Source organism: Asterias amurensis, chromosome 2, assembly GCF_032118995.1.
Source record: "Asterias amurensis chromosome 2, ASM3211899v1".
Taxonomy (NCBI): Eukaryota; Metazoa; Echinodermata; class Asteroidea; order Forcipulatida; family Asteriidae; genus Asterias; species Asterias amurensis.
In genome coordinates, this window is record NC_092649.1 from 11,574,118 (window position 1) to 11,595,261 (window position 21,144).

Below are 21,144 nucleotides of genomic sequence, written 5' to 3' on the forward strand. Positions count from 1 at the left end.
TCAAAATAACTACAAATGATGTACTGTGCACTAGCCACCGCACCCTATAAGAATTTTTCTAGTGTGAGTCTTTAATGTTCCACACACCCCAGGCAGGATACACTACAGACATCTGTTTCTTCACTTTTGATTGTTCAATGTGCCTGTGGGAGTCAGGGATACTTATATTCTGCTAAATGAGTACCACATTTTATCCAGTGAAGAAAAACCATGAATGAACATTCCTCACATTTGTGAACCCGTGTGGAGTCCAATTCTGTCACAGATGATCAAACTTTCACAAAATATGAAGGTATAGTCTGGTGAATCCATTTAAAACACATTTGAAACACATTTATTTATTTTTTGTTGGGGGGGTTGGGGGTGGAAGGACTTAGTAGTGACTTGAAGATGGAGTAAAGGATTTGCAATTATCTGGAGAACAACTTCAATCTAAAAGCAAACTGATTGTAAAGTTCATTATAGTACCAATTTGTAGTAGCAATGTTTCTGTGGGAAGTACTGTCAATGTTGAGGGAATTAGCACTTAAAGACCCCACTTGTGCCCGTTATTTTATTTTTGTTGCTGAAATAAGCATGCACAAATCCATGATAAAACATGAATGGTTTTTGTTGTTAAAATATAAGATGACTTCTAATAAAATAAATTCAAATTTTCAAAGGGAAGTTGGATTGTTGGTTGAAAACTCAGAAAATAGTATTTTCAGCCTGCTTTACCAACCAGAAGGACTTATGGTATAAATGCACAAAACAGTTAATGGCCTGACGTGTATCTACTTGCCAGAGTTTGTCTTTCTATATTCTACTACCACAGAGTATATTTATCGGCTTGTTCTGAAGCAAGCTAGTCGAAACGTTGAGACCAATTCAAGAACTAACTCAGCGGTAGTGCAGTTAATTACGATCCTGTAAGATAAAGTAATAGTCCCAGGCAATTTTCTATACCTTTCGCCCGGGCAGCAGTTAAAAGTTGGACAGTTCTTAACAGAACTGAGAAGAACCTAGAAGAACCTAGAAAGACAGTTCTCCAAAGAACAAACTATACCTGGCACGATGTACACACATGGTGTTACTGCGAACCGAATATATATTGATACATCACCATGCTATGCCTCAAATCCTAGATAAAATGTTTGTTCTCTTTAAATCGACCATCCAAAAGAGCATCGCCGTCACCTCACTCAGAATTTATATTCAAGTACTAAAACCTGCTGTAGCAAAGTGAAAGCTGTCATAATGTGTTTGTACATTAGTTTTCTGTTTCACTTGCATTTGGAAATGCTCATCACCATGGGAGGAGAACAAAATAAGATGGTGCAGTAAAATCAATCAATTTCTCTGCAAATCCGGTGTGGAATATATAAAACTTGTCCGTGCACAACTGTATCAAGAACAAACATAGCGGTGACCCATCACTTTCTGAACGCCAGTCATTAGGCTGTCTGGGCTTGTTGTCACATAGTGCTGAAACTGACTCTTCAAATGAGTTGTCAGTATCACTAGTGTGGTTTCTATTGTGACATCACACTTTGCCTAGAAATTAAGATTGATGCACATTTTTAGATCAATCTACATGTAAGCTCTTTGTGAGATCAAACCCAGGAGACTTGTTTACTCTGAACCTTTATGTAGATTTCTGTTAAGTTACTTTTCTCCTTATGTGGGTAACTTAAATCCTTTGTGCGCCCTGTTTGGGATGTATATGAACACCTTGCATTGTCTGCCAATGCCAAGGTCAAACAGTGCATTTCTGGTGGTGGTTTCTCTACTTGCCATTTTACCTCTGTGGACGCCAGTTGAGAATCCCACCTCAAGTGGGAGCCTTGCATGTGAATTGGGTTTTCAGTCTCTACCTGGTTGCGTTGGTTTTCCCCTTTGGGGTTGTCTTCTTCTTGTTTCTTATTCATAGTGTTCTCGCCATGCACAACTCTTAGCCAATGATAGATCTTCCTTTGACCTCTTCAGTGAGGGTGCCGTTTGAGCTTGCGAAGTCATGTGCAAGGGGTTTATTGATACACTCTTTGGTATATATTTATCATGTAAAAAATTTAAATTGAGCAACCAAACATCTCATACAATTCTGAGTGATTAGAAAAGCCCTGTCTTATATTTTTAGCCAAAGCTGCCCCCCACACCCCTATTCGTGTGGGGATCCTCAGTACACATTTCAGATTCATAAAATGTTAAATTTTCACACTCTGGAGCCACTTCCCAGAGTATGAAACCTCAGGAAAATCCTGGAGAATCTTGTCCCCACCACCTTGATTGAGCTCCCACCCTCACCCCACCCCCACCCCCACATCCCTTGGGTGCACATACATGAAGGTTTCTCATGACCAGATTCCATCAAAAGTCTCAGTCTGAACAATACACTGTTTTATTTTTAAATGCATGAATCAGACATTGAGGATTCAAAATATAGACTTTGTTGTTTTCAACTTAAATAAATGTTGCGCTTTCCCTGTAATAAGAACAGGAAATACCGCCGGCAGATACGTTAGGTTTACATTAGGTGTACGTGATTAATTGACTGATTTGGGGTGAGATCTTTCTGTGGTATTTACTTAAATCAACACACATCCAACTTTTTTTTCTTTTTCTTTTCTTGTGGCATCCTTTTTGACTGAAATCCTCTGAAAAGTGAGTCAGTTAGCATGCAAGGAAATGTCAACTGAGTGAAGGGCTTCCTTCATTCCTCAAATGAGGCCATGCTTTCCCCCCAAGAAACCCCCAAGTTGCGTCTGTAACCACACAGTTTCCTTTGTGGCAAGTAGAGCTGTATCAGGATGTTGCACAGTATTTTCCTTCGTAACTGAATCTCCAGTCACCACACTTCTCTAAAGACCTCTGGAGACCAAACTCTTCCTAACTAAAGTTTAAACTTGAGACTTAGGACGAATTAAGTTCCCTATTCGAAGAGGTACAATGTAGGACACATTGAACTCATTCTAAGTTAGAACGGTTAGTCGTCCTAACTGAGGATTAATCCTAGCGTTTCGTGAAATCGGCTGCCAAAGTTTTTGGTTGGTGTTGGTATTGTCGGTTCAAACATTGAGGGTTCAGCAGTCTGCAATTTGAGAGTCTACTTCCTATTTTGTAACCTCCTTTTAAAAATATAAGCAACTGTTAGTGCACATACTACCACCACTGTACAACCACTGAGACTAAGAGGTTTTAAACTTGGTGGATGGCTATTTTAAATGAAGTTGTTGATTGTAGTACGAAATGATTATTGTACTAAGTAGTTTTCATACAGGTGGTATAAATATATTGAACAAGCCTTTGACATTTTTATGCAAAGATGTATTTCAATGTACCGGTAGTGGTTTTCAACAAAATCCTTCATGTTAACAGTATTTATTCGCCTTTTTAGTCTATTTATCAAACACAATATGTGTATTATCAGCCAGTATTTACTCTTTTAAAACTTTGTTATCATGTCTAATTTTTTGTATGGGAAATGTTTGTATCCTCATCTTTTCTGGAGTGTGGGTTCAAATTCCTCTCAAGGCACCTACATGTATCTAAATATTTGCTGTCATCTCCCATAATTAAATGGGTACCTGTGAGGGTATAGATTGTATTTTCACTTGTTAGCAAACAGTACAAGGTTTGGTGCCAAACAACTTTCGGGCATCGTCTCGTTTCCTTCACTGACATGTGCTTGAGTCTCAACTTGTCCTTGGGGACAGGCTCTGGGGACGAGGCTGTGTTTGAACTCAACAACATGCTTGGGATTGTGAGGAGGGGACAGATGGGAACACAAGGCGTGAACAGACACGTTAATTCACAGAGAAGGCCGGTTGGTAATCGCTGTATATTAAGAGTTGATCTTATGTCACTACATTGACTTGTTGTCTTTGTCATACATTAAAGGTGTGCTACTCGAGGTGTGAGGCCTACTGAAAGTTACGCTCATGAGGTATTCTTTCAGCCTTCATTTTAAGAACTTAAGATTTAGAAAAGGACGTTGCTTTCCAAGCCTTAAGCTGACGCTCTTAAATATTGGTTTCTTATTGAATGCTATTGAAGTATCAGCGAGGTTGTTATTGAGCTGTGGGGCCTAAGGTCCCTCTGGTGGTAAAATCTCTGGATTTTTAGGCCTGAATCCCGGTCAGGACACTTGTATCATTGCGTAAAACAATAATCTATTTTGCTTCTCATCACCCAGGAGTAAATGGGCTACTGTGAGGGTAAGGGATTACTGAAATGATTAGCAAGCTGTGCGCCCATGTGGCTGCTGGCGCTGCATACACCACAGGAGCTGAGGAATGTTTTTAGGAATGCTTAAAGCCATTGTTTAATAGGGGTAGTGATAGGGGGGATTTGGTTGCTGTTGTGGCATCTTTCCTCGCCTTCTGCCTCTAGGACCTCAGTTCGAATCCTGCCGGGGCACTTTGTGGATTGAGGAAGTATCCCTTGGTTTTTCACTGGAGTAACTCTCTCTGTGAACTTTCTCCAAGGTCTTAAACTGAAACTTTTTTTCTGTCTTCTCTCTTGGCAAGTATAATAAGTACAAGTTTGCCCTTTTTTTTTTTTTTTTTAGAACACTTGGCTTCATGACCATCATTAATAAATATACATAACAATTAAAAAGTGTAAGATGCTTTAATACATGGTTTAAAAGTGCCCAAGCACTCACCACAAGATGCATTGTAAAATGTTTGTGAGGGTTTCACTCTGTGGCTTAGTGCTGGGACTTAATGGCTGATATGACTGCATCCTTTGCTTTAGGGGAAGGATACATTCTTAATGAATGCTCATTGAGGCAAGGTTAATAGTTTAATCTACAGCTATCTGTACTGTAGTGGTGATCTTTACGTGAGCTAGTATAGTCAGGTAGGCCCTTAATTCGCTTTTAAGTGTCAGTGTATTTTACAGGTTACCAGGAAAATTAGGCAGCCAGCTTGCGCGTTCACCATGGATTTACACTGTTGTGTCATTCATTCTCAATCAGGAAGCACTGGAATTTTTGGGGTCATTTAACAAGTGTCAAGGACCCTTGTTTGTTTAGAGCTTGCCTGGAAAATTGCCCAGTTTAAGCAATTCTAAAAACCAACTAAATAACCCCTCCACCTATCCACCTGCTGCAATACATTGTTTTAGAGTGAAAATTTAGGAGCATCAAGGGCATTGATGCAATTTTTCCATTTTAAAGGGCACCAAGCAATGACATGGGGCATTGAGGCAAATTTTCCTTAGTAAAAGCATCTCTGTGAGGGAACTACAATGTTTGGATGACACACTAATGGCAGACGCACAACTATACACGCTGAGCGCATGATGGGCCAATGCGCAACCTTCATTTGACCTCTAGACGAGGGCTCCCTACTCAAATGATGTCGTTTGCATAATGTCTATTATCAGAGAGTGAGTTCAGGTCCTGGTCATGTCACTCGTGTCCTTGAGTATGACACTCAACCAGAATTGCTTTGTCATTAAGAGGGGACATAAAGCCATACATCCGGTGTTGTGTAATGCCTGTAGACATGGTAGAAGGGGTTTCTTGCGTGGTCGGCTGCAGGGTGGGCAACATTAGCCTACAAGGTGCTGATATGAGTGAGTCACATAATTCAAACCTGGCTCTGCAAACTTTTTGTAAAAATATTCAACTCTTTGAGACACCTGCCGGGCATAGATAAAGCACTAATATTGATAAAAATACAATCAAAGGGGGGGGGACCACCTTATTTGCCCATCTTTGGTAATGCAGGGAGTATCCTCTAAAATGTCACAAAGTGGAAATTAAAAAGGCTATTTAGAGAGGAGACCAATTCAGTCTTTTTTTGTAAAGTCCAGCTTTCCATTATTATTCCTTGGATTCAATAGGTCATATTGTGGATCAGGTACATGTATTTGATTGGTTGATAGCGTTTATCAAGCTTGCTGTACAGTGTGTTTTTTGGCACCATCAACCAGTCCCTAGGTGGGAGTGGGGTGGGGAATGGGGTCAAGAAGGGGAAGCATGCGTATAAGACCCCCTTCCTATCCCGTAAGAGTACCCTATATACTACCCTATAACCTCCTTACAGCCAACCCACTCTCTCATTGTGTGCTGGTAAATATACCTAGTCCATGGCGGAAGGAATAGAAGGAGCTCGAACGAAGGGACATCAAAAGTCGAACCTGCGGTACCGCGGTCGTTTAACAACACCTCGTAATCACCGACATACCTTATACAGACAATGGGCGACCTGGCGTATGTGAGTTTGCGCGTGCGCACTTGGTTCTTCACTCAACCATGGTGTCGTATGTCGTATGGATATAATACAGAAAAACAACTTTTTTGAGACCTGATAAAAATTGTGTACGCTTGTGCTCACCAAATCGAAAAACACAATTGAATGCCAACCACCCTCGTGTGCTAATACCCAAATTTTGAACCACCGCTAGTGACCGGAAGGTCAAAAAAAATGAAAAAATATGCCATGATGTTTCAGTGAAACACCACAAATGGTAGATGAAAACGTGTGTATTCACAATTCTTGTCTCCAATGGTTCAACTTTACACGAAGGCAACGGTGCAGAGCGGCGGTACCGCACGTTCTGTACAAAGAAATCTAATCCTGCTCGTTAATCGGCCGTCCAGCTGGAGGTCTCCTATCTTTTTTCACTGGTTAGACGGGGGCATTGTCAGGGTATTCTTTTGTTACTCTGCGGTTTTGCAGTTCGAGCTCCTTCTATTCCTTCCTCCATGCCTAGTCCAAGTAGAGCAACACACCAGTATTCCTGTCTGCAACGGCAGATACAGCCCAAAGGAAATTGAAACAAGGCACTCATCACCTTACTTGGCACCGATTTTTTTCATGGGTGCTGCTGAGGGAGCATGTGGTGTTATGCGTAGACGCCTGTATCAAACAAGGTACGACAAAAACAAATGTCAGTGTGTTTTGTAGACTGAGTCACAGGGAAAAAGCTTTGGTAGTACATCATCCCTGTAAATGTATGTCAGTGGGTGAACAGGAATATTGAGGTATCCTCCAGGGCCCGTTATTATGAAGCTGTTAAGGAGGACATTTAAGTTGCCAAACAGTGGAAAAGTCACAAAACAATTCCTCATAGGGTGCCCTTTACCAATACAACGGTTGCCCTTTCAAATTAAAAGTGTTTAGACATTTATTTCAATATTGGCAACAACAACAAAATCATCAAATGCAAAGCATAACACGTGCTGTAAATGACCCCTGAAATTCCAATGACCAAGACTCTGACTGACCAATGTTGTGCCTTGGTCATGGATGTGAAACTCATTTGTCTGGTTCCATCTAAAGTACAGTGGTTGAACCTTTGAGTTAACAATTTGGGCAATTCAGCACCACGGATAGTCCATCCAGGTGAATGGAATGAGATGCCCAGTTGTTTCATTCATGGGAAGCTCATTTGTCTGGTTTTGATTGGTATGTAGAGGGAGAGGTAGTCAAGACCTTGACATTGACATTGGAGAAAAAAAGAAAACTTGAAGTTGGTTTCAGGAGTTTGCACAGAGAAGGCAGTCTCCTAAAGATGCTTTCTGGCTGTTGACGCCATCTTGAATACAGTTTGATGCGGGGTTCAAACCTAATCTGGGTTGCCGAGTCATGATTTTGATAGATTTGAATTGCCAGAGGTTACATCCTATAGTTATGAAACGAGCATAGAACACTTACGGATGCAGCACATTGTACTTTTCATTGGTAAAAAGTTTGCATCTGGGAATGAAATTATTGCTTACTGGAATCATGTAAAACGCATATTATGAATGTACAACACAGTACAATGCGAATCTGTGAACATTAATGTGGTTTTGTTGGCACATCCTAAAAACTTAGTTTCATTATTAACATTAAGCCCCATCTCCTTTCCAAGCCATACCACCCTCGTTTGTAATTCCAAGCGGGGCATTTGGTGCAATTTTTTTACCATGTATTATTTGGTAACTTGAAAAAACCCAATATTTTCCTGTTGTAAATTGAAATCTCCATCTCCATTTAAATAGCCATGATAAATCTTACCAAATCATAAAAGGTTTGATGACCTACACAGTTGACAATTTCGTCTCCAGGCCTCTTTTGATATTCCTGGCAGGCCCTAGTAGCACGTACTGCTTATCCAAATGTGCAGTGGTGGCGTCGAGCCTCGAGAAATCTAAATTAGCAGGCACTTATGAAACACGGTCAGTCGGGAAAGCGAACACACCTACAACGTGTTTGGGCCCACCGGCTTGCGTAGTAGATGTAAATATAATGTATACAGTCACGCAAGAGACTATGTCCCAAGGTCAAACGTCTCAAATTGTGCACGCAATAAGGATCTGGGCACCTGGTTAGTTAGGCACCTGGATCTCAAGCAGGAGGTTTTTCAATTAATTTCGGCCAGGTCAGTAACACTTCCTGTTAGGGTGATGTGAGGGGGCGACAAATTGTTGGTGTGCGTGGGAGGATCGCAAGGGGAGGATGCGTTGGGATGGGGGCAAACAACTGGTTAGGATTAGAAGAGTTCTGCACACCCTTACAACAGTAATAAAGGCTTGGGTACTACTCATATAATAATGTTCTTCTACTTTAATATTTACCTGCAATTGTTCATATTGGCATCATAAGCTAGTAGAAACAGAAGGATAGAAATATTGTGGATCATTTATTTTTTTGCATCCCATGTAACAAATCTAGTCTTATATTACGATTATTTATGTGCAGAATGTAACCTTCACAGATTTCTAGGCTACAGTCGTATATTTGCCCAATAAACATTCACCTCTGTGTCAATTCTTGGTTTAAAGTTTTCTGATTTTTCGTTGAGCTTTTTTTTTTCTTTCTCCAAATGGCTTATGTTTGTATCGAATACAGACTCAAGCATGAATTGGAATGTGTGTGTCGGCTGAAAGTTCCACATCTGGAGTCATTTTTTAAAACTTTTTATTTAAAGAAACTCTTTTTTTTCACCAAGAAATTCTTTCTTAGAGTGGGAGGAGCCAGTCTTCCCCATATCAGGTTAAACTTGGTCAACCAACATTCCAAGACCTAATTTCATGAAGTTTGTAAGCATTAACATTTGCTCAGCACTTAAAAATAATTGCTTAGCACTACAAAATGTGTTGAGCAGAAACTGGTTATCATTCAAAATGCCTTAACAATACTCTATTTTTTATCTGCACTCTGTTGTTTTTTGTATTAAGCAAAAATATAATCATACTTATGATTGGCAAAGCGTTTAGCAACAATCGATCACAAACAACCCATCTTATTGTGCATTTGTCCGTGAATTCTTGTTTTGAGCAGTTGTGTGGATTAGGGCCAAGACAAAGCTGAAGGTCACTCTGGTCTGACCTTTTGTCTGGAACTTCTGAACTTTCGATAGGGTGTTTTTACACGGACACTTCCAGCTGAGTTCCCTGAAATAAGAGAGCTCTTGGAAAGTAACTTTTTTAATCATTGTGAGGGGGGCAGGCCAAGTTGATCCCCTTCCCCAGGAGAGTGCGTTGTCGCTAGGGTGCAGTTACATGTAGAGTTCTTTTGTGGCTGACTGGTTAAGCGCACTGTCCATGGACTCAAGCTCTGGTGTGTGTGATCAGCAGAGCGTGTTGGTTTGAATCCTTGTCTTGACTGTGTTCTTAAACAAGACACTTAATATATTACTCCGCTATTAAATTGCCTCTGCATTTCTGGCATTGACTGCTGAATGCACTGCAGCACATTATTAACCCATACAATAAATGGGTCTCATAATTCAAAATTTCAAAAACATGTCTGAAACTAAATGATAAGCACTTTGAGATGCCACTGAATAAAGTGCTTCATAAGAAACAGAAGTTATCATTTATTGAATAATATCATTGTAGTTATTATGATCATTTGTTGAGGCTGTGTTAGACTCAACAAAGATAGTAAATGTTGTCAACACAGTGTGGAATTTAAAGTCACATATTTCATTACATTGGCAAGGTCTAGAAAAATTGAAGTAATGTTTTAATGTGGTAACAGATTTATAGGGTTACAGGTTTATGAAATTGAGCCTGTGACATTATACTTAATAATGCAGTCGTGTGTTGAATGGTGAACTGGAGCTACTTAGTGCTGATGTGAATGGAAATTCACTGCAGAGTTAAGATGAGCAGAGGCTAGGTTTAAAACAAAAAATGGATGATGTTTTTAAATGGGAATCAAAGTGTGCCTTGAACTTTTAAATTTCAAACTATCACACAAAACATTAAGACTTGCCCAAGCCAAATACCAATTAAATAGGACCTACCAATTAAATAGGGTCATGAAATTTGCACACTCAGCGCAATCGTCTGTTAGCACCCTCGTTTGACTCAATAAGGTCAGGTAATGTTTTTAATCACTTCTAACTGTGTTTATGTCACACATTTCCTCGTGGTCACGTGGTCCTTGCTCAGGAAATTAGGATTGATAATTTGTCCCAGGTAATTATGAGTATTCATTCACCCGTTCAAAAGGTTTTGGCTGCCTTTTGGACTGAGACACAATTTGGGTTAAAAATCTTGCAATTTGGGTTAAAAATTCACTTTGTGGATTCACCAGTCTGTTAAATTGTTTTGCTTGTTTGATTGTATTAGGAATCCTAAAGTAGAAGGAGAAAATATTGACAGTAAAAACCAATATTACCATGGAAACCCAACCCACTCATTTTTTGTGTCAGGGTCCAGTCAATGGTGGGGGTATGAACCATGGTCCAGTGAAGTGAAAGACAGGGAAGAGAAACCGCTACACTTCCAAGTGATGTCAGAAAAAAATTAATCTTTCTGTTGTTATATCGAATCGCTTTGAAACTTTGCCCACCTTTTTAATTGTGCGTACTCCAGATTTGCAACAGGATTTTACACATTTTAACTGATTTATGTCATTAAAAACCAACCCATGTCTTGCCTTTCTTTTACAGCGTCTTTAAATGTGGCAAATCATTGAAGGCAGTGTCAATCAGTGCCCCACATTGCCATAGTAAAAAATAAACGTAGTGTTAAACTTTTAATTTTCGCCTCACTTTTTGTACCCAAAAATCCAGTTTTAGATTTTGATTTTGATTTTAGACTTAAATTTCTATTTTTAAACATTAAATGGTTTTTTAATACACTGAAGAAGAAAGTAATGCATCGAATGAACCAGGTATTTTAGATCAAAGGTCTTCAACATCACTAGTTTTCAATGCCTTTTTCTAGCTTAAAACTTTATACAACTTTGTAAATTATTCAGGAACGAAATTGGCAATTTTGGCCAGCTAAGTAATTTTACTTTAAAACAACTATTTTTTTTTTATAACAACTGAGTTTTGATTTCCAGTAATTTTTGACTTTATACTGACTGGCCCTTAGCAAAGAACTGCCCATCAAGGATGCTTGATTGACAGATGACGACAGTATACTAAACTTGGGCAGACAAATTGTTCGTCAACAATCTCTGTCATAGTTATCATTGTTTGATGGACAAGGCCCATATGGTCAATGACTTGAGTAATTATTAGTTGCTTGTTTGATAGTAGCCACTGTATGTCCTGTGGTTGCACACTATGGTTGCACACACTGTAAATCTATTGTACAGGTCACCTGTGATCACCTCTCCACAGCCGTCTGTCTGCGGCTCTGGCTGGTGGGACGTAGACTGTGCTTTCAACTTTAGTCAAGAAAGTGAAAAAAATGTATGAAAAGCATTCACGTAAATCTGTAGTTATTTTGAAGATTTGTTTGGTAGATGTTTTTAAACCAAAGTACATTGTGATTATTACATCTGATGGTTTCTAGGTGGAGGGGAGGCTAATTACACTATTTTTGTAAAAAGTAAAGTTGAAATTGTGTATGTTTTTCTAAAACCGCACCTTATGGGGGAATCATTCATTCGCATTTGCTGGATCTTCTCTCTAGTAGAACTCTCTCTCCCTAGATATTTGCAATATTTTTGATAGTCCATCCGAAGGACACAGCAACAATGGTCAAGTGTCTTACATTTGGATACAAGTGTCACTACCGGGACTCGATCCCACACTTGAGTCCAGTGCTCTTACCTGCTTGACAAGCCACGCTTTTATCTTTGAGATGGAAGCACTTCCCAAACCAATATTTTTTACCATCTCCCAAAGGCCTTGAAAGGAAAGGCCAGCTCTAGTTCAGCAGGAGGGGCTTATGCCCAGACCCTCTGGTCTATCAATGACTTAAATAAGTTGTCAGTTGTAATGACCTCCAAAGACTGTGGTCGCCCCTGCTGGTGCCGCTAGAATCGGTCCCCACCGACATTATGGCTTTGGCCCTAATTGAAGTACCCCTCACCAAATACAAATGTTGCCCCTCTTCAAAAATCATAGTTCAAGGCCGAACACTGGAAAGGGATTTGAACTTTCCCCAGCCACATGCCCCAACCATCTTCTTGCTCCCTGTTTTCCCCCGCCCCCTTTTTTCTGTCTTTTTTTGTCTCTCTTGCTCTGGATCTGTCATCATGTCAGCTCACTAACCTACAAGTTTTGCATGCTTTGTGGTTACATCTTATTCCACGCATGATTGGGATCCTGTTACTACTTATAAACCTATAGCTCTCCTGGGCTTTCCACAACCTGGAAATGCAAGACTGTAGTTCCTGACAGTCACACACATTTTTGGCCTGGTTTTTTTTTCTTCTTCTCCACCACATTCTATCGGCCCACCCGTGGGAGAATTATATATCTCTCTCTCTCATTCACACATTTATATGTACTTGGGTCGTCAAGTAACATTGGCTAGACCTCTCTGTACGAGTGGAATATAGGCTCATATTACCAACGGCTGGGTGGGTTGTGAGTCAGGAATCAATTGGGGTGTAGTGACTATGAATGGCCCCTGTTTGGCTGGCCACATTGCCTTCGTGCCTGTCCAACTTATGGCACTATCAAATCAAATCAATTACTAGGATAGGCTGGAAACAGTTTTGAGTAAAAAAAATTCATAAGTCGCCAGGAAATTAATTAAAATAATTCAACTCTTACTCTGGGTTGCAATTTATACAATGTTATCATCATGTTACCCTTATTTCTTATTTTTTTGTGGAAATCCTTTTTTTCTCTTTTTTGGGGGGGGTGGGGGATGAAAAAAGTTGATTTGTTACATAATATTTGTATTAATATTAAAACCATTTGGGTTTTTAAAAAAAGACAAATTTGCTGGGTCGGGACTTGATCCAAAAACCTTCTGAAACATACCAGCGCTGTACCAACTTGGCTATCCATGATGGCAGTCTCCCTGTCCCAGTAAATTTTTCTTTGTTCAAGCCTAAATCATTTGAAATTTACTCAGTCAGCTTCCCTTGTGGCTTATTACTTGAATATAAAAACCATTCCGACTTGAACAGTTCCCAACAAAATAAGAATGTTTGACCCTCGTAAAAAAAATCTGGAAACCTTCCTGTTTAAGACATTTTAAATCTCTTCAAATGCTGAATTAGCGACTTCGAGTCGAACAGTTTATACAATTTTGTTGTTACATGTCAAGTAAGTCATCAAAGTGCAGTCAGTTCAATCATTGATTGGACACACGCTAGGGGTCACTTAAAACTGGACCAGTTTGATTACTAATAGGAGTACAATATGCGTGCTAAATGGCCATCATCTGCTTACATCATTGAAGAGAAAAGTTCTCTCTCATTTATCTCCTGACCAGTGGTCAGTGACTTCACTTTTCTTTTCGTAAGTGTAATGCAATTCCATTTTTAGCCATGCCCACTTCACACAAACTGGCTCCACTGCAGATCACCAGAAGCCCATAGGAGTTGTGTTGAGCTATTTTTTCTTCATGATTTGTGCTAAAACAAAAGGTGTAATAACTGGACTTGATCTTTACATACTTTACGGAATTAAAAGTTTTGTTATCTTGAGAACTGGGACACGCATTCGGCATGGGGCTATTAGCAGGCTCTTGGTCATCCTACACTATATGAGCATGCTGTATCTACATGTATGCGCACTTTTTGTAGATACAATGTAGCTGATCTTCCCGTTAAGCCACTAAAATACCAGGCCTGGAATTACATGCGGGCCACGAAGGTCATTGCCTCCCCTGCCCATGGTCTTGGCCTTGGTGCCCCTTCAAAAGTTTCTCGTTGATTCTAAGATTTTCAAATGGAAGTGCCCTTTTCAAAATGAAAAACCGCCTGGCCCTTTCAACAAGTTCAAAGCCAAGTGGGTCATGGTCATGGTCATGATCATTGCTAGATATGTCATGGTTTGGACGGCTGGTATCGTGCTGTCATTAACAGCCTTGACATTCAGAGTGATTATGTCAGATGTCCATCTATTCTTTACCCTCCCTGGCCCTTGTCATTGCATCACAAGGTTCAAGATTTACTTTGTAAGAATTTGTTCGGTCATTACCATTATCATCATGGTAACACAGGCGTTGCTCAGTGGCTACAGTTTGTTTGTTTTGTTAGTTGGTTGTTTCCATAAGCCATTTTGAGGTATGATTGACCATGGAGGTGGACACAATACCTTGGTTTGGGTAAATTTGTCTGTAGACACCCAAACCAAACAGTGTCCACCATTACCTCAAAAAGGCTAATTGTTTGGCATGTTGCGTGACTTGGTCAATACCATGTAATTCAGTTTATTGACTGAATAAGCACGCTTATTACTCTAATACATCTGGATATCAGAACTATGTACTAAATACTCAAAAACAACTGAACCCTCAGAATAAATGCTTAAAATAGTGACTGGTTTCTTCATGAAAATTGGGAAAACAGAAAGACAACCTTGTCACCTTATAATTTCCTTTTCCCTTCAGTCAAGATGTTTTGTAGTAAACATGATAATACATGCAGTTTCAGTTTTATGTCTTGGTTCTCCCCAAGATTTTTCAAAACCGTGGGGCATTCTGTCTTCCACGTGGTGTGTATCTTGGTTTTAAATGCCCTACATGTATGTGCATTCTTGAGCATTGTAAACGGTTTTATCTCGAAAATTTTTGTGAAATTAGTAATGCAATTTTTTTATTTTTGTGTGTATCGTCCAAATTTGCGCGGATCGGCATGTAGTTCACGCTTATTGGCCTGATTCGCCAGCTTGTGCATGGGGTAACACCCTGTACGTTATTCTAACTTTGCGTCACAAGCAAAATGTATAATTATTAAAGTCAAGTAGTTCCCTTTTCACCTGAACACATTAAAAGAAGAGACAGAGGGTTATATACCCTCACACAGAAAATATAAAGAAAATAACTACCGGTATTTAAGGGGACATTTCAGAATCATTTGGAACAGTACTACGTATTGACTCGAAGAGTCATCGTCAGGTTATGATTCTTCTAGTCTGCCTAGTTGTATTGGTCGTGGCCTTGAGGAAAACGATCACCATTAGTTGCTCCTCTTCCCCCATGAGTATCACCTGTCACAGGCTGTGATTATTCTTTATTCTCTGGCTTAGCATAGTTATTGGCTAAGCAAGAAATGACTAGGGTGTCAGTCGCAGCAATGACATTTGTATGGTAGTTTGGCTGGTACCCTTTCTCTGATAAGCAAAGATTTTTTGTGCTAAGCAAGCTCTTTTGCTTATACAGGCTATATGAATTGGGCCCTGGTCTCAGTGATGCTTTCAAATCAAAAAGAAAAAAAATGCAAATTACAGAAGTTATTTTCTCTGCTCTCTAGGATATGGTACCAGAAGTGAGTGAAGAACCAGAGACCCAGCTTGTCATTGTAAACTCAGCACCATCTGCAAGTCTAATGCAGCCAGTAGGGTCGGTGGACGACGCCCAGTTGCCTGAAGGTGTGTTCTCCCTATCAGGTAAGAATTGCCTTTTTCATTGGTCAGCTATTGACCGATCCATGAGGTTCCTCCCTATTTCAACTGGCCAATCATAACTGCCTGTGTCGGCTCAAAAGTTAGTGTGTTTTAAGATGCTTTGTTAGACATGGTGACATGGTGACAACTTTTGTTGCCATTTGGATTGCCACATTGTACAATTTGTATAATGTGCAGTATGTATCTTCGCACCTTTTATGTGCATTCACTCTCTTTGATAGACATTTGTTATGGTGGGCGGGGCTTCATGGATCAGTCATAAGCCCAGTTCATACTTCACCAAAAAATAAAAATGCCAAGTGAATTTTGGTGACCCAATAATTGCACCATTTCTCAGATTGTGATGCCACAAATTATGAATCGGGCTTTAGGGTAATAAATTGCCTCGATAAGATGTTTCCACTCACCAAGTGCATGCAGAGGATCTCAATCTGTGCACTGCCATAGAGCTGCTAAGCACAGTTCTTGTAGTAAATTTCAGATGTGTTTAGCAAACAAAAATCAAACCTACATGTAGCCTTGCTCAAGGCAGTCGCATTATTCGCTCTGAAAAGACGCAGCTGTAAACCCACCCGCCGTATACTCTGTGCATGGTGTGTGCGATCACACCGAATGACCCACCCGTATACACACTGTCACATCGCACGAATACTGTTCACACAAGTCATCGCACTCGTACACCACTAACCGCATGCGGAGGCCGTCAGGCCGACAGCCTTGTCGGATCTGTATCTTCCCATTTTAATGTGTTGTAATGAAAAAATTCCAATAGTGGACGAAATTGGGGGGGCTCGAGGATATGCTAGTATGCAGCTCATAAATATGTATATCGTTCGTCAGACCTATCAGACAACACAGGATGTGAGGCAAATGAATTATTCATTTTGACGTCCAATCACGCACTTCCCTTATCACGACCTTTGGACCCTATCATGCGTCCGTGGTGGTGGTGTGTGAGGTAAACATGTCTCGTCTTTCGCGGGCATTATGGTAATGAGCTGACCGTGGGAACTCTTCGCTTATTATAGTAATGAGGTCAGTGGCTTCAACACAGATCCTACAAGGCTGTCGGCCTGACGGCCTCCGCATGCGGATAGTGTACGGGGGCATCGTGTCATGCGATGTTACGCACAGTGAATACGGCTGGGTTTTACGCACAGTGGATACGGCTGGGTTTTTATACAGCGGCTAACCTACATGCCATGGGGACATTTTTTGTGTATATGTGTGTTTCCTGGTACTAGGAGGAATGACACCAGTGGACCCGAGGCTCGTTCCAAATAGTCAACCACAACCAATGCTCGACCAGCCTGGGGTCTAGTCAAAATAGTCAACCATGGTGCGCACCCGAATTTACTTATAGTAACAAAAGACTGTGAGTCCTAGCCAAGTTGAATGACCTATATTGTGGATTCTAAGAAACAGTACCGCAAATAAAAGTTCAAGAAGTTGCCGTGTTTGGACAATGTCTACATCCTGGAGATATCCAGAGTTTTAATGTTTCCACATCAACTGGTTCACCTCGTACCCACAGATGTTTCTGACTAGTGCAAGTCATAAAATAACCGTTTTTGCCAAAACTTGCCAGAAAATTTCCTTCCCATCATTCATCACCAATCCTTGTGAGGATTTATTTTATAAGAACTTGCCTGAAATGTGTCGGTCAGTGGTGATGTATCGGTGTGTTTAACTTCGACCACTTTTTGTAGGGTTAATAGGTCACTTTGCCTTTGTAGAAAACTGTGGTTCCCTAAAATGTTTGTTTCCCTTCATATTATGTCCATCTGAAAACAAATAATCTGTGAGCGATTTTTTGTTGTAAGCTCAAAAACAAGTTTAGAGACCAAATAATAATCAGTGATATTTTTAGAGTTCAATGGGTTTCTTTGACATGATTTATGTTATCCAATTTCAGTATAAAAACACAAACAGGTTTCATGCACCAAAGAAAACAGAACATAATTTTTTTTAGTATAGGGTATAATGTAAGTTTTATGACTGTAAGTCACTGCTTGCCCATGGCACACCTGCTGTAACGAGTGTTGGAGCTCAGGGCAGGAGTGGGGTATAATTCCCCAGGCCTTGAACTTCCCCCTTGAAGGGGGACACAGCAATTTCTCTAGAAAGGGGCACTTTTATGGGATTTTTTCCCCTTCTGTTTACTTATATCCAACAGTCAGAGCAGTATTGAAATGTAGTAAAATGGCTGGCATCATGCGTGCCCCTCCCCCCCCCAAAAAAAAAAAAAAAACCTGTCTCCCTTATTATTTTAGCTAAAATACAATTCTTTTGAATAATAAGTGTCAAGATGTACCACTTTTGTTGATAACTATACCTTAAAAAAGTGTCTTTTATTATCGAAAAAAAGTGTCGAAAATACTGAATACTTTTTTAAAAAGGTATTTTTTGGTTGTATATTTCACCTATTTTTGTGAACCATGTAGGGAATCCTTTGATATAAACTCACTGATTAGAAGTGACCCGGAAGTTGAAGGGGGGGGGGGGGGTCATTGTCACACCCAGGGCCCAATTTTATAATGTTGTTTACCAAGAAACCAAATATTTGTCTGACTAAAACAGGAATATCTGCTGAAGCAAAAGAGTTTTTATAAACAATAAAGAAGAGTTGGCAGTGAAAACTAGATCCATCAGCAAATTAGGTTTGCTCTGTAACACTGCTTACTGGTTTTATACGAAAAGGGAGATTATGCCCTGTGGCTGATTTCACCAAGAGCCAAGATTGATTTTAATTGTGTACCAATCTTAACCGCTAAGCAAAGTGTGATGTCACAATAAAAATGACTATGGTATAACTGAAACTTATCTCAAGATAAATCTTATTGCTTTATGTAATTAGCCCGGCGTCTCATAAAGCATGCGAGTACAAATAACTGCTAAACACAGGAAAATCTTGTTCATCAGAAAAAGGTTACCAGCTAAATATTACATTATTGCGACTGGTGCTCCACCCATTTTTCTGCCTAACGGCTTCGTAAAATTCGGCCCTCTGGTCACACAAGAACACGCCATGTGTTTATATCCTCTGAGTTTGGCTGGATTCATAATTGATATCCGAATCAACACATCATACTATAGGGGATGTTTGTGGTATGGCGCTTATGTTGGAACTTGGCCAGACTTGTCATATTACTTGACAGGTTTATTTGCAGTTGTTTCCTCCGTGCATGATCCGCTTGATAAAGCTGTAATCATGGCTTCCTGTATATGAAGATATTAGTGAGTGGCCGGTACTGCTGATTATCAGCTCTAAATCCACTGACTGACCATTCCTGGTTGTTTTTGCTGACTTGTTTATTCTAACTGCCTTAATTCATCAATTTGTTTGTGTCTTTTTTTGAACCCCATAAAGCCTGGGGATAATTACTCACAGTAACTGCAGCAAGCTTTGCTTTAGGCCCCCCCCCCCCCCAAAAAAAAAGAGAGTTTTTGAAAGGAATCATAAAGTTGTGTTATGTAATTGGGTGTGACTGGTGACGCGCCTTGGTCATTTTAGCAAAGAAATTTGTAAAGCTTGATTAATTTGTTTACACATAAAGCCTGATCAAACTGAATGAAAATGTTTTTTTTTAAGACTTGAACATTTGTAGGATGTATATTTCAAGCCAATTGGATCGTCTTTGGATTATCTTAAAGACGTGTGTATGTTAAAGAAAAGAAATTATAATTTGTGCGTGTTTTTTTCCAATTTGAAGTTCAGTGAGATTTATAAAGTATTTTTTTGCTTGTGGATTACTCAGTAAAAAACTCTATTACCATTGCTTGTGTTGATGTTCATTTTGTTTGGGAGGTGGTTTCAGGCATGAAAACTTTCTCAGGCATCTGAAAGCATGCAATGCTACACAACAAGCATGTTTGTTTCTTTCATTAGTTTCTTGCAACTTAGATGACCAACCAAGCCAAAATGTTCACAGGTTTGCTATTTTAATCATAGTGCACCTAGTGAGGATGCTGGTCTTTGACAATAACCAAAAGTATGCACTGCCTTTAAAAAAAGATGATGGTGATAAACTGATCAAGGTTTGTACAGGTGCTGTACTTTGCTCGTCCCATTTGATTGTAGCCGTCTTCCCCTGCAACCATATGGATGCCTGACTTGCTCCTGAAAAAAAAAAACCCACCAAGGCGCCTAATCATCTTATTAACACCTAGACCCAAACTGTGCCCAAGGGAGGTCTGGAATACTGTAACAAGCCTGGATCTTATAAAACCTTGTTTTAGTTTTATTTCCCATCACTCCATTCTTCTTTCATCTCAGTGAAATCGGTTTGTATAACCCCGCAAAATCTCAGCGCCCGCCAAGAGCTTTGAACACCCCCTTCGGTGAAGTGCACCGCATCATTAACACATAAAAAAAGGTTTTAAAACCAACACTTGCTCAGGGGAGGTAAAAGACGTCTGGGGTAAGAGTTTGATCAGCCGCCGCGCCGCCGCTGGACCAGGCTTGAAGTTTTCATCCTTGCCATTATTGGATGGATGACAGGGTTCATAAACCCAGTGACTGGGTCGTTTCTTCAGTTCAGAACAGGTTCATATCACCTGAGGCTACTAGTACTAGGCTGCGTGTTGGGATTGTCTGCTGGAAACTTGGGTTGAAGTTGAACTTGGTGCCAGTGAACTGGAACCGGCTAGGAAGATGTGATAATCTAGTGGTTTAAGGGGACCTATATTTCAAGACCACATTTTCCCTCGGCGGATGTAAGGGTTATTTGAGTTTTATTCTGTAAGTTTGTGGTTTTCGGATGCCAAATTGGGTGGAATGATAAAACCAGAAGGTCTTGGTCCAAATTGGTGGTGTGGGTGTAAATCTAAAGAGCATGTGTTAATGATTTGTTTTTCTTTTAAGAAAGTAGACCGTTGACAAATGCTCCACTATGAGATGTGGGGTTAAAACAAATGATCCACAAGGAATACAATGACACATTGGATGAATTTCTTTTATTTCCTGATCCTTCCATCTCCCAACCCCACTCATCTCGCTGACCACCATCAACTCACCTCTGTCTGCCAGTCCACTGGTCCTTGCCTTATGGTCAGTCGCTGATCCACCACTAAGGAGCTCTGTCCTTCCTGAAGCATGTTGTTAAAACTTTATCAAATAACCATTGCATGAATCACGGTGATCTTGACCTGTAAACAGTAGACTTATGTTTGCGTCATCATAGGTAACCTACTGCTAGCTAGAAGGCACCCAAGAGTGTCCAAGATGGTCTCAATAATGACCGGTCTACCACTGTAATGACCGGCAATCTGGTTTATCCAGGACAGATCCGTTAAAATAAAAGGTGATACTCAGAGCCAATACGGATGCATTAGAATGGTAATTAATTAGGGTAGGATAGATCCTTGGATAGCTAGATGGATGGTGATTAT

General features: G+C 40.1%; 1 protein-coding gene across 2 annotated transcripts in view; it reads left to right on the top strand.

The window, feature by feature from the left end:
• LOC139951126 (cyclin-D-binding Myb-like transcription factor 1) overlaps positions 1–21,144 on the top strand; it is a 99,887-nt gene that overhangs the window by 26,962 nt on the left and 51,781 nt on the right. Inside the window, exons 16-17 of one of the 2 annotated variants that reach the window (XM_071949982.1) lie at positions 15,600–15,735; positions 16,998–17,190. In XM_071949982.1, coding sequence (XP_071806083.1) covers positions 15,600–15,735; positions 16,998–17,074 — 213 coding nt within the window. In that variant the 3' untranslated portion in view covers positions 17,075–17,190. Of the gene's footprint in view, positions 1–15,599; positions 15,736–16,997; positions 17,191–21,144 lie in introns of those variants that run through there. The other variant, XM_071949972.1, reaches the window with a different exon arrangement.